At 43.8% G+C, this 24,361-nt stretch overlaps 4 protein-coding genes across 7 annotated transcripts; 2 read left to right on the forward strand and 2 right to left on the reverse strand.

Annotated features, from left to right (window-relative positions):
* Positions 1-114: 114 nt before the first annotated feature.
* On the reverse strand, positions 115-3,753 carry bysl (bystin-like). Of its 3 annotated transcripts, none has more exons than XM_020490186.2 (8): positions 3,525-3,753; positions 3,155-3,428; positions 2,803-2,962; positions 2,401-2,539; positions 2,138-2,271; positions 1,869-2,029; positions 1,289-1,391; positions 115-1,047 (listed from the first exon to the last, which is right to left on the reverse strand). In XM_020490186.2, exons 2-8 carry the CDS (start codon positions 3,426-3,428, stop codon positions 693-695), a joined length of 1,326 nt encoding a protein of 441 aa, XP_020345775.1. In that variant the 5' UTR covers positions 3,525-3,753; the 3' UTR covers positions 115-692. The 3 variants fall into 3 exon arrangements, with proteins under 3 accessions (XP_020345775.1, XP_020345757.1, XP_020345765.1); XM_020490168.2 differs by having other exon boundaries at positions 3,155-3,433; positions 3,525-3,735; XM_020490176.2 differs by having other exon boundaries at positions 3,155-3,579.
* med20 (mediator complex subunit 20) lies at positions 3,737-5,480 on the forward strand. Its single transcript, XM_020490156.2, has 4 exons — positions 3,737-3,853; positions 4,158-4,303; positions 4,442-4,695; positions 4,806-5,480. Exons 1-4 carry the CDS (start codon positions 3,840-3,842, stop codon positions 5,025-5,027), a joined length of 636 nt encoding a protein of 211 aa, XP_020345745.1. The 5' UTR covers positions 3,737-3,839; the 3' UTR covers positions 5,028-5,480.
* A 327-nt stretch (positions 5,481-5,807) lies between these two features.
* Positions 5,808-13,896, forward strand: LOC109895980 (ubiquitin carboxyl-terminal hydrolase 49). 2 transcript variants are annotated; one of them, XM_020490137.2, is made up of 7 exons: positions 5,808-5,951; positions 7,221-7,334; positions 7,519-8,991; positions 9,195-9,405; positions 10,090-10,198; positions 10,400-10,605; positions 11,098-13,896. In XM_020490137.2, exons 3-7 carry the CDS (start codon positions 7,588-7,590, stop codon positions 11,199-11,201), a joined length of 2,034 nt encoding a protein of 677 aa, XP_020345726.1. In that variant the 5' UTR covers positions 5,808-5,951; positions 7,221-7,334; positions 7,519-7,587; the 3' UTR covers positions 11,202-13,896. The 2 variants fall into 2 exon arrangements, with proteins under 2 accessions (XP_020345726.1, XP_020345733.1); XM_020490144.2 differs by lacking the exon at positions 5,808-5,951 and adding an exon at positions 5,963-6,925.
* A 1,128-nt stretch (positions 13,897-15,024) lies between these two features.
* On the reverse strand, positions 15,025-21,566 carry LOC109905684 (transmembrane and coiled-coil domains protein 2-like). Its single transcript, XM_020503242.2, has 5 exons — positions 21,354-21,566; positions 18,288-18,662; positions 17,012-17,628; positions 16,530-16,665; positions 15,025-16,407 (listed from the first exon to the last, which is right to left on the reverse strand). Exons 1-5 carry the CDS (start codon positions 21,369-21,371, stop codon positions 16,108-16,110), a joined length of 1,446 nt encoding a protein of 481 aa, XP_020358831.1. The 5' UTR covers positions 21,372-21,566; the 3' UTR covers positions 15,025-16,107.
* Between the last annotated feature and the right edge of the window lie 2,795 nt (positions 21,567-24,361).

The raw sequence follows: 24,361 nt of genomic DNA on the forward strand, positions 1-24,361 counted from the left end.
CCCAACACTGTGGGAATTTCAGAAACGCTCGAGCTGTCACACCTGGCCAGGATACCAGTCAGCATCTCAGGGATTTTTTTGTGAATGGTGGCAATGCAACTTCAGAGATTTCACTTTAAACCAAGGAAATCATTTATTCAAAATGTACATTTTTACAGTAACATTTGAATAGTATTTTGTATAATTTTCCTTCATTAAGTTACTTAACATGTTACAAACATGCACTCATTGAAAATATATATTTTTCCACCAAAAGGGTCAGTGTGCTGTAGCTTCTCTAAATTCCTTTGGAAATGTAGGTGTCATACAAACAAGTCAGCTGTACATTATCTTTACTTGTGAAACCAACATTGCCTCAAAACTGGCAAACACATCTCTATCATTTCCACTCAATAAATGTAATGTATGTTTACAACAGTTATGTATTTCAGTTTGTAAATGACATCCTCACTTGCACATCAGAAAGGAATTACATAATATCACTTTGATAGTCAGGATGTTGAATGAATGTTAATCTGTAATCCATCTCGTGGCCTTTACTCTTATCTCCCATAGCAATGATAGAGCATTTGGCAGGGGAAAAACAGTTCATACGTGTATGTGTTGTGGGCAGTTTAGTGAATGATGGTACGTTGGGGAGAAAGAGGGGACAGGTGGGGACTGAGAGGGTGCAGCCTTGCTCAGCTCCATACTCAGTCCATGGCCATTGTGACAGGCATAGCGGTTTCCAGATCACGGGACTCTGAGTTCTGCAGCTCCCGGCGGATCTCTGCAGAAATCTGGGGGTGTGTCTGCACCTTAAGTAGCTCCAGTAGAGCAGCCTTTTGTTCGGATGCCAAGTCGGCCTTGTAGCGCTGTGCCAGGGTAAGCAGACTCTGGTGCCACAGCACAGGAAGGACACGCTTCTCACTGCGGAAGGACAGGAAGTGGCCGACCAGGGCATCCAGGACACGGAAGGGCAGGGCGTATTTTTTATCCAGTAAGAGTCGCAGGAAGATACTGTTGGCTCCATTGTATTCCATCTCTGCCAGTTTCAGCATGGCAGCGCTGCAGAGAGAATCAGTCATTTGTTATCTGCATTATTTTCTGACAAGCCATGCTGTTCTACTACCTTAAATACTGTTGTACCATACATTCACATGAATTCCCACTTACAAGATCAGCAACAGTCAAGCTGCAACGGTTAAAAACCAAGTCCCAAGCCAAGTGGCAAGCCGAGCAGTCGCATTAGGGCATCATACACCGTACAAAATTGCACACATAACACAGGTAAAAGAGTGTCTCTTACCTGGAGTGCAGTACAGGGATTGAGCACTTAGTGAGTATGCTGCCAATGATGATAGCCTCCCTCAGAGTACATGTTCCAGATTCACAGAGCGGGATGAGGATGCCTGAGTGAGAAAAATAGAAATGTGTGAACACACAGTAACACAAACATATGCTGGGTTAAGGGGTACAAAGTCATTACCTGGAAACAAATAGATAAAATACTGTACAACACATAGTACAAATGCACAATAAATGTTAAAAGCTGCAACATGTAACTTTTTGGGGAACCCAACCAAATTCACAAAGAACTGAAAGAACCTTCTAAATCTGATTCAGTCTGTGATCTGGTTAGACAATACTGCCACCTAGTGACAATGACTATCTTTTGGCTGATTGCCAAAGTGAACTCAGAACAAAACACACTAAGTAGTATCTTTGGCAAAAATGTTGAATACCTGACAGATAATGTGTATTATCTTAATTACTTTCACCCCCCATTATTACATCCTGGCAACCATACATTGATTATCAACCAAGCTTTTAAATTATCTACCTGACTATTTCTCTCCTCTTTGATACATGTTCTTGATTTGTCTCACCTTTGAACCATGCCCCTGGCTTGAAAAGAGCCTTCTTCAGGGCCATGTACAGGTGGAAGTTTAGTTTTTTATACTCTGCAATGTCATCTCGTATTCTTGGCAGTAGCACCAAGTTGTAGAACCGTTGGGCCATTCGCTCCTTCAGATTGGATGAGAAGATTCTGTTCAGAAAAAAGAAAAATCAAGAGTCAATATCCATAAGATGCTTTCTAATAATTAAATAAAGGTTTTTGATAGATGTTAACATTTTTTTATATTTTTTATCAGACCTTGTTGCCTGGTACATAGCAGCAGCAGTCCAGGTCTCAGGCTCTGTCAAGTACAGAACCTGCTCCCAGTTTGACAGTGCTGGAATGATCTTGAAAGCTTTGGGCAGCTTGCCGCTACGATATCTTGACAGAACCTGGAGCAACCGAAAAAAAACAACTTCATAATAGTTGGTAATTTTCAGCCTCTGACTGAAATCTGATTAAGTGGAAAATAAGATGTGGCCAAGCAAATTAATATAGGAGGACGCAGGTGCATGGCTTACCTTGTTGACACCTTTGTACACTTCAATGATCCTTGGGTCCAGCTGGGGCATGGGTCTTCCTGACACCTCAGACATCACTGTCCCCACCTCTGTCTGCTTCTCTGTGATCTTCTCCATGATGATGTCTGCTAGAGTTCGTCTGAACAAAACCCCAGAACAAGGACAACACTGAGGAAATCCATATTCAGCTACAAAGTTATGATTCATTTTTGGAAGAGACAACATGAAATTCCCTTTTATGGCATGATAGAGCTGTTGTCATTCAATTGAATCTAGGTGTCTTTAACACACAAAATAAAAAAAGACAGAAAATGGCAAATCATTCATCATCAAGACTTTTCACTGCAATAACAGTTTTTAGCTCAGTGGTTTGGCTCAGAGTTTTGGGGCCTCATGCTGTACCTCATGGGAGGATTCTTGTTCATGAACATCTGCATAGCTTTCTCATCCTCTGGGTCCACCACCACTTCTGTCCCACAGTTAGCCTCTGCCTCCTCACCGGCCCCGGCTTCACCCAGTGCCGGCCACTCCTCATCAGAGTCTGCATCCTGAGAATCTGGCCCTGCAAGGATATAAGACAACATCGATATTCCATGAAACTGTACCACCAGTATAACTGAGCATAGCACAACACTTCAAGAATAACAATGACTGGAATTGACCTCCATGCAAATGTTCTCAGTAGTCAAGTGTAAAGTAATGTGTGATAGGCATTATAGGCATTTTCTGGCTTGCAAATCCACCTCAACGTTACCTAAAACAGTGGCTTGCTTTTTCTTGACCTCTGGTGCCAAACCATATTCTGTCTGTAGTTCTTCTTGTTGGATTCGTGCCTGCTCCAGGATCTTCCTTGATAGGCGTTCATCCACGTACTCGTCCTCATCTTCATCTTCTCCCCGTTGATCCCTGGTCTTCACTCGGCCATGTACTCGAACCATATCCCCTTGAAGAATCTGGTCAGCAAGCGCAACCATTCCGTCGCCACTTTTCTCCCCACCTCCACATTTGGGTTTCTTCACTTTCGGCATCTGTGCTAGTTTATTATACAGACCTGTTAGAAATGTACTATTAATCTAGCTAGTTAGTTTAACAATTCATAAAGTAGCTAATGTGGAAATTCTCACCAAAGTTCCAGTCAACACACGTGCTTTTTTTATCCAACGGAAGTGACGTACTATCGGAGACGAAACATAATACCAGAGACATTTAGAAAAGGAAACATCACATATGTCTTTGGTATGTATTACTGGATATATTGGAATTGTTCCATCTTCAAAAAATGTATATGAACAAAATGAGTGTATTAAAATGTTCTTCGCACGAGAAAAACGTAGGCGCGGACAGATTACCTAATTTCCTCCTAATACCGGAAACAGACCGTTTTTCAGCAGGAAGCGTGTACATTTTCGTAGTAAGAAAATAACAACCGTCTTGAATCAATGGGGGTGACTTGGTGAGATTCTATTGTTCGCTTTAAAAAAAAAATCTAACAAAATATAAATTGCTAGCTAGCTACGTTACTTATCACACCTGGTATTTTACATAGCCGTAGATCCCATGTGGATCCACATGAAACAGTTCACAACTCAATGATCTGTCACCTGGTTGATTTTTCTTCCAAGCTTCCTATCATCTTACATCACCATTCAGATCTGACATTGTTTCAATATGTAATTTTTGGAAATCAGTAAGTTAATGCTGAACAATATCTTAATGTTATTAACAGTTATACTCTGTGTGCTGTCTCCCTTGCTTAGTGTGTGTCAGGTGCCTTTGGCAGAGGGAAAGAGTGTGCAGCAGACAATAGACATTCTGCACAAGAAGTTGGAGCAGTTGAGCGCTGTGAAGCAGGGAAACTTTACTGTGGACTGTGAGACGTACCATGCCACAGGAAATGCCAGCGGTAACTAAAGTTGTACTGCAAAGCTATGACATAAACAAAATTGTCTTTCATATCTTGTCATGTAATTCATTGGACTACATCATTCAAATACCCACAAGGGGGCAACAACCGTATTTCTTTTCTCTCTGTTTGTCACAGGCCAGCCCACCAAACTCCTGTATGTGATGCATAACTCAGAAACCCCCCTGAGCTGCTTAGCCCTGTTCGAAGGAGGTCCCTGCCTCACAGCAGATGGAAACTTTGACGTGCTCATGATTAAGCTGAAAAGCCACTTCCAGAACGCCAAGGGGCACAAGGTAGAGAGCCGTGGTTCCCGCTACCGCTATTGTGATTTCCTGATAAAGGTTGGAGCAGTAACAATGAGCTCCAGCGCGAGGGGAATATCAGTAGAGGTGAGTGGTCTGTACAGACAATTATCAAAATGGAGGGTAAAGTTTTTTTTTGATCTGTGTTACAATTTTTCTAAACGGATGTCCACGATCAAATCTCTTTATTTGTTTAGGTGGAGTACTGTCCCTGTGTGGTCCCTGGGGACTGCTGGAACCTGATGAAAGAGTTCATGCAAAGCTTCCTGGGCCCCAGCATCCCGGAGCTGCCCTCTGTGTTCGCCACCAAGCCTGAGGGCCTCTATGTGCCCGCGGACTGTGTTGACACCATGACCCAGTACCTGGAGTTGTTCAGCAAAGTGCGCAAACAGCAGGTGCTCCCAGGGACCACACGTTGACATCTTCATGGTAGCAGGAATGTCCTGGATAATCTCAGCCGATAAAGAAGCACCACCAAGAGTACAGCAGTACTTCCTCCACACCCCAACACAAGCAATGTAATCTTACACCACAATGTTGTGTAATTTAAATTGTACTGAGTGTCAGTACAGCAACTCAAACTTTTTGAAGCATTTCACAACCACTGCAAGGAATATATCATGGCAAAAATGAGAACAAAACCTTACTGGTTGAAGTCTGAACTCTTGAAGGAATAATGATGTGTCCCAAATGTGTCTTGTGGATTATCCTTGTGAGTAATCGGTTTAAAGGACCTTCCGTTTAGATACCAATGTTGTATCTGGGCATTATGGTCCTACTAATAGTTGGTTATTTTTTATTGAAAAAATTGTCTGACAACACTTAGTAACACTGTTTGTTTGTTTTTACACAATAAACCTATGTTTACCTTACTTGATTAAGATCCTCTTTTTCATAACAGTATTTTTGGGAGTATGTTAGATTTATTAACCATATGCATATTTTGTATACTGTTGCTGGTGTTTTTCACCAAGTACAGTCCTGTCATGAATGGTTTATAGGGGACTTTGTCAGCTGTTATGAATGGGAAAAGTATGCCAATAATGTATCAGTCTCCAGGTGAAAAGCCATGACTTGTAAAAATGACATAGGGTTTACCAACTGAGCTCATGAGGACTACTATGGGTAATAACAAAAATGGTTTGGTATGGTAATAATAACCATCCGATCAGTTTGGATCTTTTCACGACCATAGTAATGAACGCTACATCCTGTGTACCAATGAGAGCTAAAGCTCGACGGAAGAGGGATCAGTTCAATCCAATCAGAATGACTTGATTCCAGGACCGAAATAGTTCGGTTGTCTCGAGGTCTAAAACAGCTTTCGCGTGCAGATGATGGCGGTAAATAGAAGCGAAATTCATTTTGTATTTTTTACAAATACACAGTTATTTTATGGATCAACTACTGACATTGTCGTGTACTGTTTTGTCAACCTCTGAAAGTTATGGGTTCATGTTACGGTTAGCTAGATAGCTACATTGCAGGTTTTCTGAGTATCTGTGACTTTATTTGTATGTTGACCTCCCGGTGTGTTGTTTGAAGATGTAGTCAAAAGTTTATATACGACACATTTAGCTTTGTTTACATTGCGGCTCTGTGGATTCTAGCTAGCAAGCTAGCTAGTTAGATGACAAAACCGCAGTGATTTTTTTTCACCCCCTCGGTGTAGTCAACCATATCAACTAGAAGTTGTTCAGTGTTCACAAGTGTGGATTTCAGACTAGTCTTTGTTCTGATGGCTAGCAAGCCTAGCTAGCTTAGCAAATGCTAGCCATCAGGCTATTGTTTCTCTGCAATGTGTTAAACTAAATAAATACATTACACCGGTATAAGCGACAACATTATGAGGCCATTTTACATTTTCTTTATTTGATCACAATGTCGGCTATTGTACCATTAGCCAAATGATTGAAGAAATACAGTGAATGTGTTGTAAAACTTAATCGCCCTGGCTAGCTAACCATCATAGCTAGCTAGCTGGGTAGTTAACGTTCGCTAACGTTACCAACAAGTAGCTAGATATCCGTCTATTGGCGAGCTAGGTAACGTTAAAGCTAATTAAACATGACAATAAGTTGGAACTTGCTAGTTAAGTGAACAAGAACACACTCTAACCCGCGTCGAGTGGTCACCTGGAGTGAGTAGCTAACGTTACATTTTCATTGTGGCACGAGCCGAGACGCCACGTTATATGGCAAAACTGGTGCAAGTTGGCAAGCCAAGATGGAAAACTGCTAACCTAAGTTAACTAGTTAGTAGTTTGAATCGAACGAAATGGTCGCCAAACAAATGCATGTTGACCAGCAGAAAAAAAGTATGCAGTTTGATTCCTTTGTTTGTTGTTATGGATAAATCGATTGTTTCTTCATTTTAAATCAGACTAATAGTGTTAAACTGCTCAACTCAATTGCCTAACATGATTATGATTTGTTTATAAACTGTGTTCTGCTAAGAAACTGTCGAGTAAATGTTCAGACATAGTGAACTAGCTACATGCTTTAAGTTAGAAACGTGTTTGCTTTGCTCAAATTAATGTCTTCATCTGTCAACTGTTAAGTAAAAAAAAACTCGCTATACAAGCACAACCTCTTTTCCGATTTTATTTTCAGTTTATTAAGGATCCCGAACCAGACATGAGTGAAGCTGATTGATTGCACCTGTGAAGGTCCCTTTGCTTATGTTGAAAGAACACTGACCTAAATCAGCGCGCAGTGTTTTTTACAGTAAGTAAAACAAGCTTACATGGTGTGCAAGTTCATATTCTTGGTCCTCAATCTTTTCCACACACTACACCAGCCAGTTTACGTTCAAATAGAGAACACATTTTGTATTTAGCATATCTGAAATGAAGCGGTTGATTTCTATCCCTGCGATTTACTGAAGTTGATCTCCTTTTCCCTCCTGCAGGATGAGCTGCTGCTTGGCACAGAGGCGTGTGTCCTGACGCTGTGGGCAGGCACATGTGCATTTGGAGAGATGGACCGCTGTAAGCACGTGGGGCGTCTTCGCCTAGGCCACGAACACTCCATCCTCAACTCACAGAAATGGCGCTGCATGGACTGCTGCACCACCGAGTCAGTGTGGGCCTGTCTCAAGTGCTCTCACGTGGCCTGTGGCCGCTTCATGGAAGAGCACTCCCTCAAACACTTCCAGGAGTCAAACCACCCCCTGGCCATGGAAGTGCGGGAGCTGGATGTCTTCTGCTTCGCCTGTGGAGACTATGTGCTCAACGACAATGCTGAAGGAGACCTCAAGCTCCTGCGGGGGGCGCTCTCTACTGTGCGTAGCCCTGGCAGGCGCTCCCTGCGCTCCTCTGCAGGGGGTGACTGTAACCCCTGGGTGGGTGAGAGCGGGCCCCAGCCTGCTATGCAGACGGCCCTGTGGCACCGAAGGAAGGTGCTGCTGGGGAAGATGCTGCGCCGCTGGAGGAACCGGCAGCAGGAGGAACAGAGCCAGCGGGAGGAGAAACTTGAGCAGGAGAAGGAGGAGGTCCGGCGCCAGAAGAATGAGATGAAGAGGAGACTCATGGGAGAGCTGGCCAATGTGCCGCCCAGGAAGAGTGCCAGGCTGCTCACCCAGGCGCCCCGCTCAACCATCACACTTATCCCCCTGAAGTTCCGCGACCCTCCGGAGCGTCTGCCTCCGCCCAAAAAAACCTCCCTTCTATCCCTGAAGCCCCCCAGCAATGGCAGGACTCGTAAACTCAAAGTACGGAGGTACTACTCCTCCCATAAAGCGACCCGTCGTAGACTAGCCCCGGGGGTCACTGGGCTACGCAACCTTGGGAACACGTGCTACATGAACTCTATCTTACAGGTGCTGAGCCACCTGCAGAAATTCAGGGAGTGCTTCCTCACATTGGACATGTGTGAGACTGAGGAGCTGCTGGCCAAGACAAACCAGGGTGTGGCTGGGGCTGTGGTGGGGAGTGGTAGTGCAGTCACACCAGGCTGCCCTCTGGGACGTGGCATGGGGAAGGCAGCCAGTGGGGGTCTCCCTGCTGTCAGCAAGCAGAGCTCGCCCCCCTGCATAAATGCAGCAGAGCTGGTCCAGCCCAAGGAGCCGCGATCCTCCACCCGCCAGCAGATGTCACTGTGCCACGAGCTGCACACACTGTTCAGGGTCATGTGGTCTGGCCGATGGTCGTTGGTGTCGCCCTTTGCCATGCTTCACTCTGTGTGGAACCTGATCCCAGCGTTCCGCGGCTACGACCAGCAGGATGCCCAGGAGTTCCTGTGTGAGCTGCTGGACAAGGTGCAGCAAGAGCTGGAGTCAGAGGGCAGCAAGCGCAGGATCGTCATCCCTATCACCCAGAGGAAGCTGTCCAAGCAGGTGCTCAAGGTCCTCAACACGATCTTTCACGGACAGCTACTCAGCCAGGTAAGGGACTCTACTCATTCCCATGACAACAGTACTCAACACATTCATTTAGGTTTGACCTTCAACACCCTATCATGGCTGAGGGTAGTCACTTGTTTATTAATCACAGTTGCAAACCAGGACTTAGATGGCGGCTCTGTCTGGGTTTTCAAACAATAACCCCTTGGTGAAATGTTTGCTTGGTTATCCCTTTATCCCTCCAGGTGACTTGTCTGTCCTGTAAGCACAAGTCAAACACAGTGGAGCCATTCTGGGACCTGTCCCTGGAGTTCCCGGAGCGCTACCACAGCACGGAGAAGGGCTCGGCTGCGTCTCTGGCCTACCAGCGCAGCTGCTCCCTCACTGAGATGCTGGCCAAGTTCACTGAGACAGAGGCTCTGGAGGGCAGCATCTATGCTTGCAACCACTGCAACAGTTAGTACTGGGACAGAGACTAATGTCTGTTAATGGAATAGACAAATCCTCCTGTACTTTAGTTTGCTGTTCTTTTTATTCAGCTATTTGACCGGAATCATGGTTAGGGAAGCAGGCCTATAGAGAGCAATAGTAATGGCGTCTTTTTGTAGGCACTAATGCCGCCATGGTTTGTTAGACAAAGCCTATGGGGTAATTCATGTTTTTGTAGGTTTTGGATACATGCTGAAAATAAGGTCTGTGATAAGCACACGCTTAGGAGATCTTCTACATTTTGTTCTATGAGATCATAATCAACTGAAGTCACTTTTTTAATTTTTAAGTATTTAATTTTAAAAAAAGCATAACGGCGTCATAATTCATAAAGATCATGTTAACTGACTGATATTATCTCATAGAACAAAACCTATAAGATCTCCTAAGTATGTGTTTCCCCATAGGAATGGTTGAATGAGCCCGAGGTAACTAGGACTATACGCTGGGGAGCACTATTGTGTGTTTCTCTCTTTTCGGGCTAGATTTTATTTGACTAATTAGCCAATTGATTGATATTGAAAGTGAAACTGAGTTTGTGCTTTTGGGGTAATCACAATATAGTTCTGCTTTTCTAGTGGTCACGTCCTGTACCTCCATGTCACACACACATGTTACACGTCTGTGACCTGTATGTTTTATAATTGTCAGGGAAAAGACGGAAGACGTCCCACAAGCCCCTGGTTCTGTCAGAGGCATGTAAGCAGCTGCTGATCTACCGCCTACCTCAGGTTCTACGGCTGCACCTCAAACGCTTCAGGTTAGCTTCAAACACCCAGTTTGTCTACTGCATTTGAAGACTTGGTCTGCTTACACAGTCAAGATTTACACCCACCGATTGTCTGTCCTTCTTGGTTTCCAAATGTGTGTTATGGTTTAGTTGGTATGATTGTATATTTCTGCAAGGGGATGTCTTGTAACAAGGACAAGCATAAGATAACCAATCCCTGTTCTGTGACAGATGGTCAGGCCGGAACCACAGGGAGAAGATTGGCGTCCATGTGGCCTTTGACCAGGTTTTGAACATAGAGCCCTACTGCTGCACAGACTCAGGCCAGTCGGTTCACAGAGAGGGCTACACCTACGACCTGTCTGCTGTAGTCATGCACCACGGGAAAGGCTTTGGCTCAGGGCACTACACTGCATACTGCTACAACACCGAGGGAGGTAAGTGGGACCAAGATACCAGACACTTGCATCCAAGCTAATAACTCTGTTTTAGAATAGCCTGTAGTTTAGGCAGGATTTTCACTTGGTCTTTTCAGATTTAAAAAAAAACATGATGAATTGGTCAAATGTTTAGTTGTGTAGTGCAGTTGACTCTCATAAATGTTTTGCTCCGAGTATTTAATTTAATTAATTTTTTAAAAACCTTTATTTAACTAGGCAAGTCCGTTAAAGAACAAATACTTATTTTCAATGACGGCCTAGGAACAGTGGATTAACTGCATTATTCAGGGGCAGAACGACAGATTTTTACCTTGTCAGCTCAGGGATTTGATCTTGCAAACTTTCGGTTACAAGTCCAACGCTCTAACCACTAGGCTACCTGTTACCCCATATAACCTGATACTGTGAGATTACATGAGTTGCTGTTGGGACTGTAGGTGGCACAGTTTACCAAGCCGTAACCAGCCCTCTCCCTGTGTGTGTTTCCAGGTTTCTGGGTCCACTGTAATGACTCTGAGATGAACGTGTGCAGTGTGGAGGAGGTGTGCAACACTCAGGCCTACATTCTGTTCTATACCCAGAGGTCTGCCTAGGCCCCTCTCCCTCCTATACCCTAGACCAGGGTGTACTACCTGACTGATGTCTACCTGGTCTGGGGGACTGAGACCTATATCTGTGTCTGTTGCCTAGAGGTCTGCCTGGGCATGTTACACTTCCTCTACCAGGCTACATCCTGGTTTACACCTAGATTTCCCTTGGCTTGAAACGACTCAGCCCACATTTGTTGAGTCTGGTATGCTAACAGCCATGTGAGAGCTACTGAACGTTGTACCACAAGGGAAGGCAATGTTGATCACGGTTAGTTATATATTTCACCAGGTGTCAAAGTGCTTTACATTGTATAGGAGTTAACTTGCCTCATCCTCCACCAATGTTTATCTCCCTCCTGGGATGATGAACACCAGCCATTTGGAGCGGAATAGGAATTCTTAGTGGCTAAACTAATTGAGTTTCCCTTTGTGGCTCAGGATCAGAGATTATTAATTGCATCAGGTGATTCAGAGCCTGGGTGGATTACGGCAAGCCTGCAGATACTATCAGACACTCCATAACCAATGTTGCCTAGCCTACCTCTGTTCTGTATTCTCAACCACAATGAGATGTCAGCCAAGGGCATTTTAGTCTCCAACCCAGTGTCATCTGTATCTCACTATGACCTCTCTCGTTCTGCTGTGGATATCTCAGGCTGTAAGGCCTTGGTCTGGGCCAACAGAATGAACGGTATAGATGGTGTGTAGATATTCCTGTATGTACTCCGTTTCCCTACCTTGAACAGAGGTATGGAGGTGTGGCAGAAAGCTACTTTGGAGATGGATGGGAATTGTATTGAGCCAACTGGCTTCATGCTGCACCTTTATGGAGGAGGGGCTTAGGTCGTTGATCCCATGATCAATGGGCTCCTTCTGATCTTTTATTGACTTCTATGTCATGTGGCAGCTCTCTTCTCCTCCTACCTTAATTGTAGAGGCTAGTTTAGGCTCTGGTTGGAGTCCGGTGCACTGTAACTCTGTTCATGGTTAGAAATGGATGGAAGAATGAACAAAGGACTGAGATATTGGAGAGTGTGTTGTTGGGATAATTGTTTGGGTTAAGAGGGGTATCCATTTCACTGGAGTGGAGCACCTGCAAGCAATATATGTGTGACATCATGACATGAAATCAAGATAAAATCAGGAATTCTTCAGCTTTGTAATACGTTGTTTTTTTCTACTCTGCTGTTTCTATTTGGGGTCTTAGTTTGCCAGGTTCTCAAGAGTTATTGTACTGCTGGTCTTGATATGAATCAAATACACTGAACAAAAATATAAACGCAACATGCAACAATTTCAAAGATTTGACTGAGTTGGAGTATATATAAGGAAATCAGTCAATTTAAATGAATTAATTTGCCCCTAATCTATGGATTTCACATGACTGAGAATACAGATATGCATCGGTTGGTCACAGATACTTTTTTTTTAAAATTGGGGTGTGGATCAGAAAACCAGTCAGTTTCTGGTGTGAACACTATTTGCCTCATCTCAACATCTCCTTTGCATATAATTTATCAGGCTGTTGATTGTGGCCCGTGGAATGTTGTCCCACTCCTCTTCAATGGCTGTGTGAAGTTCCTGGATGTTGTCGGGAACCTGAACACGCTGTCGTACACTTCAGAGCATCCCAAACATGCTCAACGGGTGACATGTCTGGTGCGTAAGCAGGCCATGAAGGAACTGTGACATTTTCAGCTTCCAGGAATTCTGTGCAGATCCTTGCAACATGGGGCCGTGCATTATCATACTGAAACATTAGGTGATGGCGGCAGCTGAATGGCACGACAATGGACCGCAGGATCTCGGCACGGTATCTCTGCATTTTTTAATTGCCATCGATAAAATGCAATTGTGTTCGTTGTCCTAGCTTATGCCTGCCCATACCATAACCCCACCGCCACTCTGTTCACAACGTTGAAATCAGCAAACCGCTCAACCACACAACGCCATACACACTGTCTGCCATCTGCCCGGTACAGTTGAAACCGGGATTCATCCGTGAAGAGTACACTTCTCTGGCATGCCAGTTGCCATGGAAGATTATCATTTGCCCACAGGTCAAGACCATTGTGTGCATGCAGATGAGCTTCCCTGAGACGGTTTCTGACAGTTTGTGCAGAAATTCTTTGGTTGTGCAAACCCACAGTTTCATATACTTTCCTATAGTCAACATGCCAATTGCATGCTGCCTCAACGTGAGACATCTGTAGCTTTGTGTTGTGACAAAACGGCACATTTTAGTGGCCTTTTATTGTCCCGAGCACAAGGTTCACCTGTGTAATGATCATGCTGTTTAATCAGCTTATTGATATGCCACCTGTCAGGTGACTGGATTATCTTGGCAAAGGAGAAATGCTCACTAACAGGGATGTAAACCAATTTGTGCACAGAATTTGAGAGAAATATGCTTTTGTGTGTATGGAACAGTTCTGGGATCTTTTATTTCCGCTCATGAAACATGGGACCAACACTTTACATGTTGCGTTCATATTTCTGTTCAGTGTACAAAATTCATTTATGTGAACTGTAAAGTTGGAATAATCTAATGACGATGAATGTCTTACTTTTTAAGGTCAGGTATGGCCTTTCCATTGGCCTGTCATGATCTCTTCTGTATTGTAAAAGCACCTGTCATCAATGTAATTGTCATATGGGGTTTGCCTGACAATGATTAAAAAACAAGAAAATACTTACATTTTTGTGTGTCACTTGCATATTTTGTTTAATATACTACCAGCTGTAACCTCTTAGATTGATTGGCTGTCTTAAACTGTCAGTGTTTCTCACTATATTAGCTTACTGTGTTTTTCTAGAGTCGATTTTTCAGGTTCAGTAAAGTTCTTGATTTTGTCGCGGTAACTACTAGCGCATCCAATAAGAATTCCCTTGAACATGTAAGACCTCCCTTTATCAATTTACAAAAATAATATTCATATCCACAATCCCATAGGTGAGGTTCATCTGCACAAAGGCACCTCCTGGTGGAAAATATGGATATTATTTTTATAAATTGATCAAGGGAGGTATAACTGCACCTGGCAACCATGACAAATCGGTTTTTTTTTAGGGCTCAGTCTTATCCTTTAAGTGTTCCATAGTTAGTTTATTTTGTACTGTTGCTAAGAACCGTGAACTCGTACATTTTGGCAACAGAACAACCTATATGTGTTGTCTTTCCCAAACCATTTGAAATCCAATTGGTTACCTGGTCACATATGTGGATTAAAGGATTACAGAATTACTTTTAGAGGCTATTCACTGCATGTCTGTAAGCACATACAGTATTTTAGATGTGAAACCAATTGTAAACTCAACCCAGCCCACACTGAATAAAAAAAAAAAAAATCTATTTAACTAGGCAAGTCAGTTAAGAACAAATTCTTATTTTCAATGACGGCCTAGGAGCAATGGGTTAACTGCCTTGTTCAGGGGCAGAGAGACAGATTTGTACCTTGTCAGCTCGGGGATTCAATCTTGCAACCTTTCGGTTACTAGTCCAATGCTCTAAACACTAGGCTACGCTGCTGCCCCATGATGGACACTCGATTAGTAAAAAGATGCACTTATTATAGGTTACTGCTTAAACAAACTGTCTCCTACAGGGAGTTGATATACAAATCTTTAGCTTGAACCAGCCTGGAGTTCAATTTTGCAGGGGGGTACATTGAGGGACTGTCTTTGAAATTAGTACCTTTTTCATGATACAGATCACAGGTTGTCACTGATTACTTAGTATTATTATTCTTCTCTCTGTAGTCGATACTGTTAGATATACACAGTTCCATGAAAACCATCCGACTTTCCAATATCATGCAACATTAGCATAGTTTCAGAATATATTTATTAAGAATGGAACAGAGTTGTGATGGAGTTAGCAAACTGGATAGAAATATGGAAGCAATGGTCAAATGTGCTGTGGATCTGACGTTACATAGATTCTTAGCTGCTCTACAACAGTGGTTATGAAATGTCATTGATGCTCAGAATAGCTAATAGATCATTCAGTAGTTGTGAGGATCCATCTCACCAGAATACATCCTGGCCCTCAAGTTCTCCTTTACATCACACATAAGAGACGAAAACGATTGATGCGCCCAAAAAGTGTAGTTTAAACACCAGAAGTGATTTAGTTGACTGTTTTAGAATTAATATGCAGAAGAACATTTAGGTACAAACTGTCTATAGACAACAGAATACCGAGAAAAGAGCAACATGTATTTCTGTTGGTGTTGGAATGTTACTCATGCCAAGTGCATCATACAGGTACAAATGCACAAGTGAGGACATGCATGAGTAGTACATACCCTAACATTCAGAAAAAAAGCAATCGTTTTGCTTAGCCATGTCCTCCAAATATACAATTGGCTCAGTACAAAGGAACTGTAACAGCAAACATGGTTTAGCAAAGCATAATTTGTTTTTCTATCTATTATCATTTTTAAGTGTTTGCCTACACTACAATTTTGATGTGTCAAAGAATTTCAACATTCATTCCCAAATTGTAATGAAATCATAGTGACTACGATGGTGAGTTGACGCCACTAGATTAGTCAAGAGAAAGAGCAAATGCTTGAGTTGCCAAGCGACCAGGCAGATAGTTTCTTTGGTTCCTTTGTAATCACCATTAAATCACCTCCTAAAAAGTCTCTCAACCAAAAATGTCTGCCATCCAACGGGAGTCTTCGTCAGTTGCTTTGTAAAGAAAAGGTTTTGTGCCTTACAACACTCATAAGTTCAACTCTCCAAGCATACACCCCATGAAAAAAGTGCAACGGTTCCCTTTCAGAAATATGACTGGGTTCCAGACTTTTAGTTTGTCTGGGGCAGCTTAGTGTATCAATGTGGTCCCTCTGTCCACATCTTGGTCACTCAGACACAGGGGAGTGGGTGATTGGCTGTGGGGAGCTCAGCTGGGCAGTAGCCACAGCTCCAGGAAGTCCCAGTGCTTCCAGAGGATGAACAGGAAAAGGGCCAGCATGACCGTGGCAGCCACCCGTGCTCGGGTCTTCATGAGTGGGGTGATGAAGTTGGCCAGGGTGGAGACAAAGACCAGCACTACAGCCATGAGTGCCAGGATGATGTTGATGAGTTTGCCCAGTAAGGCACGGGCGTTGGCGTTCTCCACACCCTCCAACTGCACCACCTGCTGCTGCTGTTGCTGGAGCTCCAACTTAGTGATGCGAGTCAGGCACGACTCCACTGCTTCCTGCATGTATACACACACACAAACACAAAGTTACAACAGAATTAGGGGTTAATTTCTGGAGTCACACAGAAAAAGTATTGTGCTATCTTACTACATATTATACTGTAAATCCAAGTATCTACCTGAATGTCTCTGGCTCTCTCATAGGACTGGTAGGCCACTTTCTCCTCTATGCTGGCCAGCTCCTGTTTCAGATTAGTCATCTCGTTCTGGTGCAGCTCTGTCAAGTCATTCAGCTGCTCTTCCAGTCGCTCGTACCTAAAAAGAAAGATAGATAAAAATGTATGTATAATTTAGACCAGCAAAGTGAAGACCAATTCAACGAGTTAGAGAAAGATTTGCACATATTTATGGTGTTTTCAAGGTGTCACTCAATCCACTTAATTTGAGAATCTATTTGATGTGTTAAAACAACTACTTCTGATTTTGACCATTTGAAATGTACCAGTTTTACTGACCTATTTAATTATCCTCATGAATATCATTCAGCATAAATCATGTAGAGTAAAAGCAAATCAGCTTGCTCAGCAGTTAGTGTGAGAACAATGTATACTACCAAATCTCATTTCATACTCTGTGTCTTGGCCAAGGTGTTGGTCTGTACCTGTATCTCTCCTCCTGTAGGCACTGGGTCATGTAGGAGTAGTCACTCTGCAGCTGACTCTTCATGTCCTCGATGGCATCCTCCATGTGGGCTTGGCTGGCCTTGATCTCCTGCAAGCCTTCCAGCAGAGTGTCCCAGGAGCTGTGGATGTGGTGGTGGTGGTGGTGGTGGTGCCCTTCCAATCTGGGGCTCCCCAGGCCAGCCTGCCCATGCCCCAACATCCCACCTCCTCCCCCGGCCCAACCTGAGTGACTGCCTGGTGCTGAGCCAGAGGAGGCACTGGAGCACTCGTCGTCGCTACCGTACTTGGGGCTGGAGACCAGGGTGGCACTGCCACTCAGGGCTCTTTGAGCAGGCACGTTCTCCGAGTGCCCTCCCACCCCGTCCTCTATGAGGTGGGAGATGTTGTCTGCACTGCCAAATTTGTTGCGGATCAAGCTGGCGAACTCCCGTGGCTTAGACACCACAGCTCCTTTGACCCCTTCCACCCCTCCTTTGACCCCATCCACCATACCCCCGCCAAAGCCATGGAACCCTGCTCGTACATTGGCCCCCATGTCCTTCAGCCCCTGTTGCATGTCCCGCAGCACATCCTTAGGCTGACGAGCTGGACCATTCTATAAGGAGGGTAGAGGGAGGACAGGGGATGGAAGATGAGAGGGAGAAATGAAAAGAAATGGGGCAGGGGGAAGAAGAGGGAAATAGATTGACAGGATGTGAAGGAGCAGTAGATATATGGATGGAGAAGTGGTGAGAAAGGGATGGAAATAAAAGTGGAATGGTGGAGGTGAGACAACAGAGGTTGGAGATCAGAGAACATAAACACATCAATAAGAGGTCTGAACCGAATACTCAGATAATCTAGTTAGGGATAGGGTTGGGCAAGTATATGATAATACTGTATACCAGGGTACTTTGAAGTACTGGTAATATGATTTACAATACCGTGGAAATGGTCAATATTTGTAAATTCTAAATAAATACCTGCAATCAATTTGTGTAGTGGTTGAAAGATAAAGCAAATCATTCTTATTTGTTTTTCTATTATACAAGTTTTTATTTAGGTAGTGAATAAGTGACATCTCATGTCTTGTTTTTTCAAACCCAGGTATTGAAATAGGTATTTTTGACTACTCGCTGTTACGGCACTACTTCCACAAAAATTATCTGGGAATCAATATGGTAATGTAGATACCATCCAACCCTACTTAGAAAGTGACAATGTGCCATCTCATCAGAAAGCAGCAGTCAGGGTAAAACACACACACACACTCACCTGCTCTATCTCCTTTAGCTTCTTGTGGTAGTGATCTAGCTTCTTGTGCAGGTGGGTGATGGTCTGTGCTGACTTCTGGTTCTTCTTCTCAAACACCTGTTTGATGCGCGAGGCCTGCAGCTTGTCTGCGTTGTGGGCCAGCTTCAGGTACTCAGCTACGTTGTCATCTCGCGACTCCTGTTCTATGCGAATCTGCTCTGTGATCTTCAGGGTCTTCTGCTGCAGGTGTTCCAGAGCGAGCCGTGTTCGTTGCGGATCGACGACCCCTGAACCTTCAGCCCCCAGCCCGGCCCCATCCAAGCTGATGTTAGTGTCAGAGCCACCATGGCTGGCTGAGGGAGGCAGGCACAACGTTGTCACTTCGCTTTTATCCAGCTAAGCAGCGGGGGGGGGGGGGGGGGGGGGGGGGGTGCAACAGAGTGCACAGACGGAAAGAAAGTGGTTGCCATGATTGATGTGAAGTAACCACTCTCAAATTCATAAACAGTGCTATGGACTGACCATCTAGCCATGTTTGGAGGCTATACAGTGTTTGTTTACATTTACATTGTTTACAAACAACTGTATATTTTGGGTTCTGATAGGGAACTCATGAGGCATTTATATATTTTATCTTCAAGAAGTCAATGGGTATATATCATTCATTTATGATACCAAAAATGGATGTAGTAACTAAGGACACTAGCTTTAATAAACATATCTCATTCCCATCACGGTTTACTCAATAAAACTATATAGACTACATGACCAAAAGTATGTGGACACCTGCTTGTCAAACATCTCATTCCAAAATCCTGGCCATTAATATGGAGTTAGTCTTTGTTGCTATAACAGTCTCCACTCTTCTGGGAAGGCTTTCCACTAGATGTTGGAACATTGCTGCGGGGACTTGCTTCCATTCAGCCACACAAGAGCATTAGTGAGGTCAGGCACTGATATTGGGGAATTAGGCCTGGCTCAAAGTCGGTGTACCAAATCATCCCAAAGGTGTTCAATGTGGTTGTCAAGTCAAGTTCTTCCACACCGATCTCAACAAACCATTTCTGTATGGACCTCGCTTTGTGCATGGGGGCATTGTCATGCTGAAACAGGAAAGGGCCTTCCCCAAACTGTTGCCACAAAGTTGGACAAAATCGTCTAGAATGTTATTGCATGCTGTAGCGTTAAGATTTCCCTTCATTGGAACTAAGTGGCCTAGCCTGAAACATGAAAAACAGCCCCAGACCGACCATTATATCTCCTCCACCAAACTTTAGTTGGCACTATGCATTGGGGGTGAACTGCTAGACGGTGAGGCGTGATTCATCAATCCAGTGAACGAGTTTCCACTGCTCCAGAGTCCAATGGTGACGAGCTTTACACCACTCCAGCCGAGGCTTGGCATTGCGCATGGTGATCTTATGCTTGTGCACGGCTGCTCGGCCATGGAAACCCATTTCAGAAAGCTCTCGACGAACAGTTATTGTGCTGACATTGCTTCCAGAGGCAGTTTGGAATTTGGTAGTGAGTGTTGCAACCGAGGACAGGCAATTTTTACGCGCTATGCACTTCAGCACTCGGCTGTCCCGTTCTGTGTGCTTGTGTGGCCTACCACTTCGCAGCTGAGCCGTTGTTGCTCTTAGACATTTCCACTTCACAATAACAGCACTTACAGTTGACCGGGGCAGCTCTAGCAGGGCAGAAATTTGTCAAACTGACTTGTTGGAAAGGTGGCATCCTATGACAGTGCCACATTGAAAGTCACCGAGCTCTTCAGTAAGGCCATTCTACTGCCAATGTTTGTCTATGGAGATTGCATGGCAGTGTGTTTGATTTTATACACCTGTCAGCAATGGGTGTGGCTGAAATAGCCGAATCCACTAATTTTAAGGGGCATCCACATACTTTTGTATATATTGTGTATATTTTAATTCACATGAATATCTTAACACATTGCCCTGATGATGGTGATGATGAGGGTTAGGCCTAAGACAATGATGCATACCATGATTATTAGCTATTTTAGTTAATAAAACACAACAGTCGCCTGCTTTGTATAAAAATCTGCACTACCAATTCTATCCTTTTGAAGCTTGTGTGATGTATGATTTAGTGGTGTGATGCTGCATGACATAAGCCTGGGAGGGTACTCCATCACTTCAACCCTGCAACGTGGCAGGCAGCTCAACAAACAATGGGTCTAATCTCCCTCAGTGATGAACCTCGTAACAAGATCTAACTGAAAGACAACCATCTGTGGACTGTTTACATAGGATGAAAAAACATCTAGTTGTTTCTGATGGGGGATTTGTTGTGTTTAATTATTACCCCATGTTGACTGGGCAGACATCACAACATTACTGTCACCAGCCCCAGCAGAGCAGACAGGAACCAGGGAAGACAACTGACACCACACATCTTTCAGTTAGTGCTACCCTAATTCACCTAGTCAGGCCACTGAGGCGTTATTAGCATTTTACTAGCATGTGAAAGAGGTCTCAGATAAGCCCAACAGCCCTGAACTATTTTCCAACAGATCCACTGACAAGCAGGCGACACTTTAAGAAAGTAGGTTACAATCAGGTAGCTGCATTGAAAAAATAAGCATATGATTTTAAATGACAATTTCATCTATTCATTTTATTCCAATGAGAGCTAATGAAAAGCTTATGTAGTTACAGACTGGATGAAGAAGGGAAGAAATACACAATGTTCATTCCTCTCTGGATGGATAATAAGACAAAAATAACACACACACACACAGCAATGACCGATGTTCCTGGAAACCAGAGCAGAAGCAGGGGGATGACAGACGGCTGTGGCATTAAAAAAAGTGGTCTTCACATGTGAGGAGGAGACATGCACCGTGTCAATGAGAATGGATGTCAACATAAAAGGATGAGACAAAACCTGTGCAGTGACAGATTAATTTGAGAACATTACCATACTGTTTAATCCAAGATTGGCAGTGCCACTGCAGGTCTATGTTGGAGGCCCATCCTTCACCCCCCCCACCCTCCCCGTGGTCACACGAGACCCCCTCTCCTCAATGTCACTCCCCTCCCCAACGTCAGCCTATCACCTTACCAGAGCTTCATGCTCCATTGTTGATAGCAAAGATGTCTGCAGCCTCCCTGTCTTCCATCTCTCTTTCTCTCGCTCTCTCTGCTCTTGCTCTCTTTTGTATATTGTACGCTCGCTCTGTCTGCCTCTGCGTCTCTCTCTTTCTTTCTTTCCCTCCCTCTCTTTCCCCTTCTCAAACGTTAGCCACCCTGCTCTATCGCAGCTGCGTGAGCTGAGTCACAGATGATGGGGGGGACAGTTTAGCTCACGCGTGCATGTGACTGTGTGGGCTGAGACCAGGGAAACATAGAGGGGGAGGGAGGATGGGAGAACAGAAGGGTTTGTGTCAGGAACTATCGCAGCCCCTTCATCCATTAAACCCTGAATATACACCGCCCCACGCATGTTTATGGAGGGCTGCTGCAGTGGTTTGTAAAGAATGTGGAGCTACGGCCAAGCTTAAAAATGAGTGCCCTATCTTCAGTGTCCCACGATGCAGCAGCATTATACAGGCCGATATACAATGAAAACCATTTTCATATAAAAGGAAAATAGAAATACACACTGGTTATAGTGTGCTTGGTGCGGGATTCCAAAACAGAGAACTAATAATAGTCTATTTGTGATGGAGAGGTTCATATTTGATGCCCTTATTTCTTATATATTTATTTATTTCTCTGTGGTAAGGGGTTGTGGAGTCTGTAGGGATTTGTAGGGTTGTCAGGAGCTCTCCTCAGACTTCCTGAATGGAAAGGTTGGGGAAAAGGGGGATGTAAACTAGTTATTGTCATCTTGACAACGAGTTGGTCATCAAGGCACAAGTAACTTTAGTATCTGGCTTGAGGATTTCACCACTTTGATGACAATGCTTTAAATACAATATTTTTCGCTCTTTTTCAGATTGACAATGGATAACTTTGACTTTGTCAAATTATTGAATTACTCTAACAGTTTGATACATCATGTTTGATACATTATTTATTACTGATAGCCTATGTCTCACACAGTCATACTTACATTCTCCGTTATGTTTATATAATATGTTTATATAATATGTTATATAATATAACATAACATATAACATAATATTTTCTTAACCAACAGTGCAGTTCAAGAAGAGTTAAGGGCTTGGAAGTAAGTCTTTCACAGTTGTATTCGGCGCATATGACAAATAAGGCATTCAGTTGTACAACTGACTAGGTTACCCTCTTTCCTTTCCCGTTCCCAGTTATTCATTCATCAGAAGTGAGGAGCAGAGCAGACAAGAAGAGACAGCATCAGAAACATGAACAACACAAAGTAGGTCATTGCTCTTGCTCTCTTTCTTCCCCTCTTCCTCCCCCTTAGTCAAGTCCTTGCAGCTCCAATGGATGAAATGGACAGCTGCCCCACCAACATCTGGACTGAACTCCTGGCTGTCAGAGACATGGTAGTGGAGCAATGTATAGTGCTGAGAGACACAGATGTCAAGTTGAGCACCATAGAGGGTGTGGTGGACAAACTCAGCATATACTGTATAATGAAGGTACAGTCAGATATATATAAAGTCAACTACTGTTGTTTTATTTGATAAATATCCTTCAATTATTTATGTCATTATAGCCATGGAGGCCAGGCTGAAAGTGAGTGGGGGCTTGGTAGCTGAACTGGAGAAAGAAATACCAGGTACTGTAATGCACAAAGCTAGATTTGGATAACTATTCACTGTTTTTTTGTCTGCTAGATGGAAGTAACTAACATTTCTTGCTATTTTGTAAAAAAAATAAGTGTTGCCATCAGTACAGTACTTTTTGGCAAGGGTCCTTGCCCTGAGTCCACAGAGAGGTCAGCAGTGGTGTTCTCTGCTGCACTGGGTAGCACCACAGGGCCTTCTGACCAAGATGGACCTTGAACAGAGAGGTGACCAAGAACCCAATGACCACTCTGACAGAACAGAGTTCCTTGGTTGAGATGGGAGAACAGTTTCTACAGCACTCCACCAATCTGGGCTTTATGGGAGAGTGGCCAAACGGAAGCCACTCGCAAGAAAAAGGCACATGACAGCACACCTGGAGTTTGCAAGAAGGCATGTGAAAGACTGAGGTCATAAGGCAAACATTTTTGTGGTCTGATGTGATAAAAAAATTGAACTCTTTGGCCTGAATACAAATCACTATGTCTGGAGAAAACAAGGCACAGCTCATCACCCGTCTAACACCATCCCTACCGTGAAGCATGGTGGTGGCAGCATCATGTTATGGGGATACTTTTCAGAGGCAGGGACTGGGAGACTGGTAAGGATAGAGGGGAAATATTAATGGAGCCAAATACAGGCAAATCCTTGATGAGAACCTGCTTCAGAGTGCAAACGACTTTAGACAGGGGCGAAAAATTATGCTCCAACAGGAAAATGACCTCAAGCATACAGCCAAAGCAATGCTGAAATGGCTTAAGAACAAGAATGTGAAAGTTCTTGAGTGGCCCAGCCAAAGCCCAGGTTGAATCTGTGGAAAGACTTAAAGATTGCTCTTCACCGCCACTCCCCATCCCGAACTTAACAGAGCTTGAGAAAAGGAATGGGGGAAAATCCCCAAATCCAGATGTGCGAAGACACAAGATGACTCAGTTGTAATCGCAGCCAAAGGTGCTTCCACAAAGTATTTTTCTCAGGGGTGTGAATAATTATGTAAATAGGATATTTCTGTATGTCATTTTCAATAGATTTGCAAAGATTTCTACAAAAATGTTTTCACTTTGTCAGTATGGGGTACAGTGAGGGGCAGCTCCGGACTGAGGGGCAGTTCCGGACTGAGGGGCAGCTCGGGACTGAGGTAGCTCAGGACTGAGGGGTAGCTCAGGACTGAGAGGTAGCTCAGGACTGAGAGGTAGCTCAGGACTGAGAGGTAGCTCAGGCAACTTATGTCAAGTTGAGGAATAAGTCAAGGTGTATGAATACTTTCTGATTTACAATCGCCATTTTACAGGTTTTACTTTATCATGTCTTATACAGTATATAGTCAAATTTCCTCCTCTGTTTGTATGCCCTCTATCAA

The sequence above is a fragment of the Oncorhynchus kisutch genome, linkage group LG1 (genome assembly GCF_002021735.2).
Source record: "Oncorhynchus kisutch isolate 150728-3 linkage group LG1, Okis_V2, whole genome shotgun sequence".
In the NCBI taxonomy this organism is placed as follows: domain Eukaryota; kingdom Metazoa; phylum Chordata; class Actinopteri; order Salmoniformes; family Salmonidae; genus Oncorhynchus; species Oncorhynchus kisutch.